General features: G+C 39.2%; 1 protein-coding gene across 1 annotated transcript in view; it reads left to right on the top strand.

The window, feature by feature from the left end:
- Nucleotides 1-1,158, top strand: part of EMH_0033030 (filamin, putative) — a gene marked incomplete at both ends in the record, with an annotated part of 1,959 nt that extends 801 nt beyond the window's left edge. The window contains 2 exons of the mRNA XM_013494700.1: nt 4-492; nt 1,118-1,158. Coding sequence (XP_013350154.1) covers nt 4-492; nt 1,118-1,158 — 530 coding nt within the window. The remainder of the gene's footprint in view (nt 1-3; nt 493-1,117) is intronic.
- Nucleotides 1,159-2,757: the final 1,599 nt, after the last annotated feature.

Raw genomic sequence — 2,757 nt, 5'->3', positions numbered from 1 at the left:
CTGCTGCTGCTGCTGCTGCTGCTGCTGCTGCTGGTGATAGCCCCTTCAGTCGTATAGAGAAGGCGATTTCTGCTGCAGAGGAGAGGAGACGCAGCAGCAGCAGCAGAAGCAAAAGCAGCAGCAGCAGCAGCAGCAGCAGCAGAAGCAGCGACACGGGGCGTGCTGACTCTCTTATCTCCTTGGAGTTTGATGAGAGACCAGCAGCAGCAGCAGCAGCAGCAGAAGCAGCAGCAGCAGCAGCAGCAGCAGCAGCTAAGCCTCAAGAGGATCCACTGGCTCGGCTGTTTGCTCATATACTAGTTGAGGACGATGAGAGCCCTACTGCTGCTGCTGCTCCTGCTGCTCCTGCTGCTGCTGCTGCTGCTGCTGCGCATCACCCATCATCATCAGCAGCAGCAGCAGCAGCAGCAAGAGAGCAGCAGAAAGCAGCAGCAATAAATGAAGACTCCTGGAGTTGTCTTTTATCTAAGGATGTTGCCAATGAAGCGGGAGGTATCTCTTGCTGCTGCTGCTGCTGCTGCTGCTGCTGCTGTTGCTGCTGCTGCCGTTGCTCCTGCTGTTGCTGCTGCTGCTGCTGCTGTTGCTGCTGCTGCTGCTGCTGCTAGTTTAGTTGCTGCTGCTGTTGCTGCTGCTGCTACTTCGGTTGCTGCTGCTGTTGCTGCTGTTGTTATTTCAGTTGCTGCTGCTACTGCTGCTGCTACTACTTTACTTGCTGCTGTTGCTGCTGCTGCTGCTACAGTTGCCTTTGCTGCTGCTGCTACTGCTTCAGTTCCTGCTGCTGCTGCTGCTTCAGTTGCTGCTGCTGTTGTTGCCGTTGCTGTTGCTGCTCCTGCTGCTAATCCACTTGCTGCTGTTGCTTGTGCTGCTGCCGCTGCTGCTGCTGCTTCCGCTGCTGCTGCAGCTGATCAGAACTGCTGCAGTTGCTGTTGCTTCGCTGCAGCAGCAGCAGCAGCAGCAGGAACAGCACTAGAAAGACACCAATAGCAGCAATACAGCAGCAGCAGCAACAGCAGCAGCAACAGAGAGAGCAGCAGCCATGCATGCATTTACTTTTTTATTTTTTTATTTTGTTTTTATTTTTTATTTGTTTTCTATTTTTTTGTTTTTTGTATTGCAGAGATTTTGCTGAAATATTCAGAGATGGATGTCGCCAAGTAATGCTGCTGCTGCTGCTGCTGCAGTTGCTGCTGCTGCTGCTGCTGCAGTTGCTGCTGCTGTTGCAGTTGCTGCTGCTGCTGCTGCTGCAGTTGTTGCTGCAGTTGCTGTTGCTGTTGCAGTTGCTGCAGTTGCTGCTGCAGTTGCTGCAGTTGCTGCTGCTGCTGCAGTTGCTGCTGTTGCTGCAGTTGCTACTACTGTTGCTGCTGCTACTGCATTTGCTGCTGCTGCTGCTGCTTGTCTTACCGCAGCTATTGCTGCTGCTGCAGTTGCTGCTGCTTCTGCTGCTGTTGTGCTGCATTCAGTATGGGGGCTGTTGAAATTTAGGGTTTAGGGTTTAGGGTTTAGGGTTGAGGGTTTAGGGTTTAGGGTTTAGGGTTTGTTGTCTGTGCAGTTTCCGCCCCAAACCTCCGCCTGCTGTTCAGCTTGAAGAAGTCCGTTGGTTTAGGGTTTAGGGTTTAGGGTTTAGGGTTTTGAGTTTAGGGTTTAGGGTTTTGAGTTTAGGGTTTTGGGTTTAGGGTTTAGGGTTTAGGGTTTAGGGTTTGGAGATGGGTGAACATATATCTTTTTCTTTCTTTAATTAAATTAAATAAAATAAAAAAAATAAATATTTTATTTGTTTCTTTATATATCTATCTCTTTATTTATTTATTTATTTATTTATTTGTTTATTTATTTATTTATATATTTATTTTTTTCTTAGGATCTAGAGAACGGTGAATTTGTATACTTTTCTTCTTTTAGTTAAATTAAATAAATAAATAAATTAAATATATAAACAAATAGATAGATAGATAGATAGAGAAATAAATATTCTATCTATATATCTATCTATTTCTTCATTCGGTTATTTAATTATTTATTTATTTGTATATATTGATTTTTTTCTTAGGATCTAGAGAGCGGTGAATTCGTATACTTTTCTCCTAGATAAATAAATAAATAAATTAAATATATAAACAAGTAGATAGATAGATAGATAGAGAAATAAATATTCTATTTATTTATCTATCTATTTCTTTATTCGGTTATTTAATTATTTATTTATTTGTATATATTTATTTTTTTCTTAGGATCTAGAGAGCGGTGAATTTGTATACTTTTCTTCTTCAGTAGACCCAACAAACTGCAGAGTTTTTGGTGCTGGATTAAAACAAGTCATTGCTGGGGTCCTTTCAGAGGTTAGTTTTTATTTTTTTATTTTTTTTCTTTTTCTTTTTCTTTGTTTTATTTATTTTATTTATCTTTTTATTTGTTTATCTTCTTTCTTTTTTTTTCTTTTTTTTTTTCTTTTTTATCGGTTATATTATGCCTTAGATAAGTAATTGCTGGGGTCCTTTCAGAGTTTAGCTTTTTGTTTTTTTCTTTTTTATTTATTTTATTTATTTTATTTATTTTATTTATTTTATTTATTTTATTTATTTTATTTATTTTATTTATTTTGTTTATTTTATTTATTCTATTTATCTTTTGTTTGTTTATCTTCTTTTTTGTCTTCTTTTCTCGTTTGTTTTTCTTCTTTATCCTTTATATATAGATAGGTATATACGCATATAAATGTACATATATATATATATATATATATATATATATATGTATATA

This window comes from Eimeria mitis, genomic scaffold (assembly GCF_000499745.2).
Source record: "Eimeria mitis Houghton genomic scaffold, Emh_scaff1256, whole genome shotgun sequence".
In the NCBI taxonomy this organism is placed as follows: domain Eukaryota; phylum Apicomplexa; class Conoidasida; order Eucoccidiorida; family Eimeriidae; genus Eimeria; species Eimeria mitis.
The sequence above is the reverse complement of the archived record's forward strand: the minus strand, read 5'-3'. Positions and strand labels throughout refer to the sequence as shown.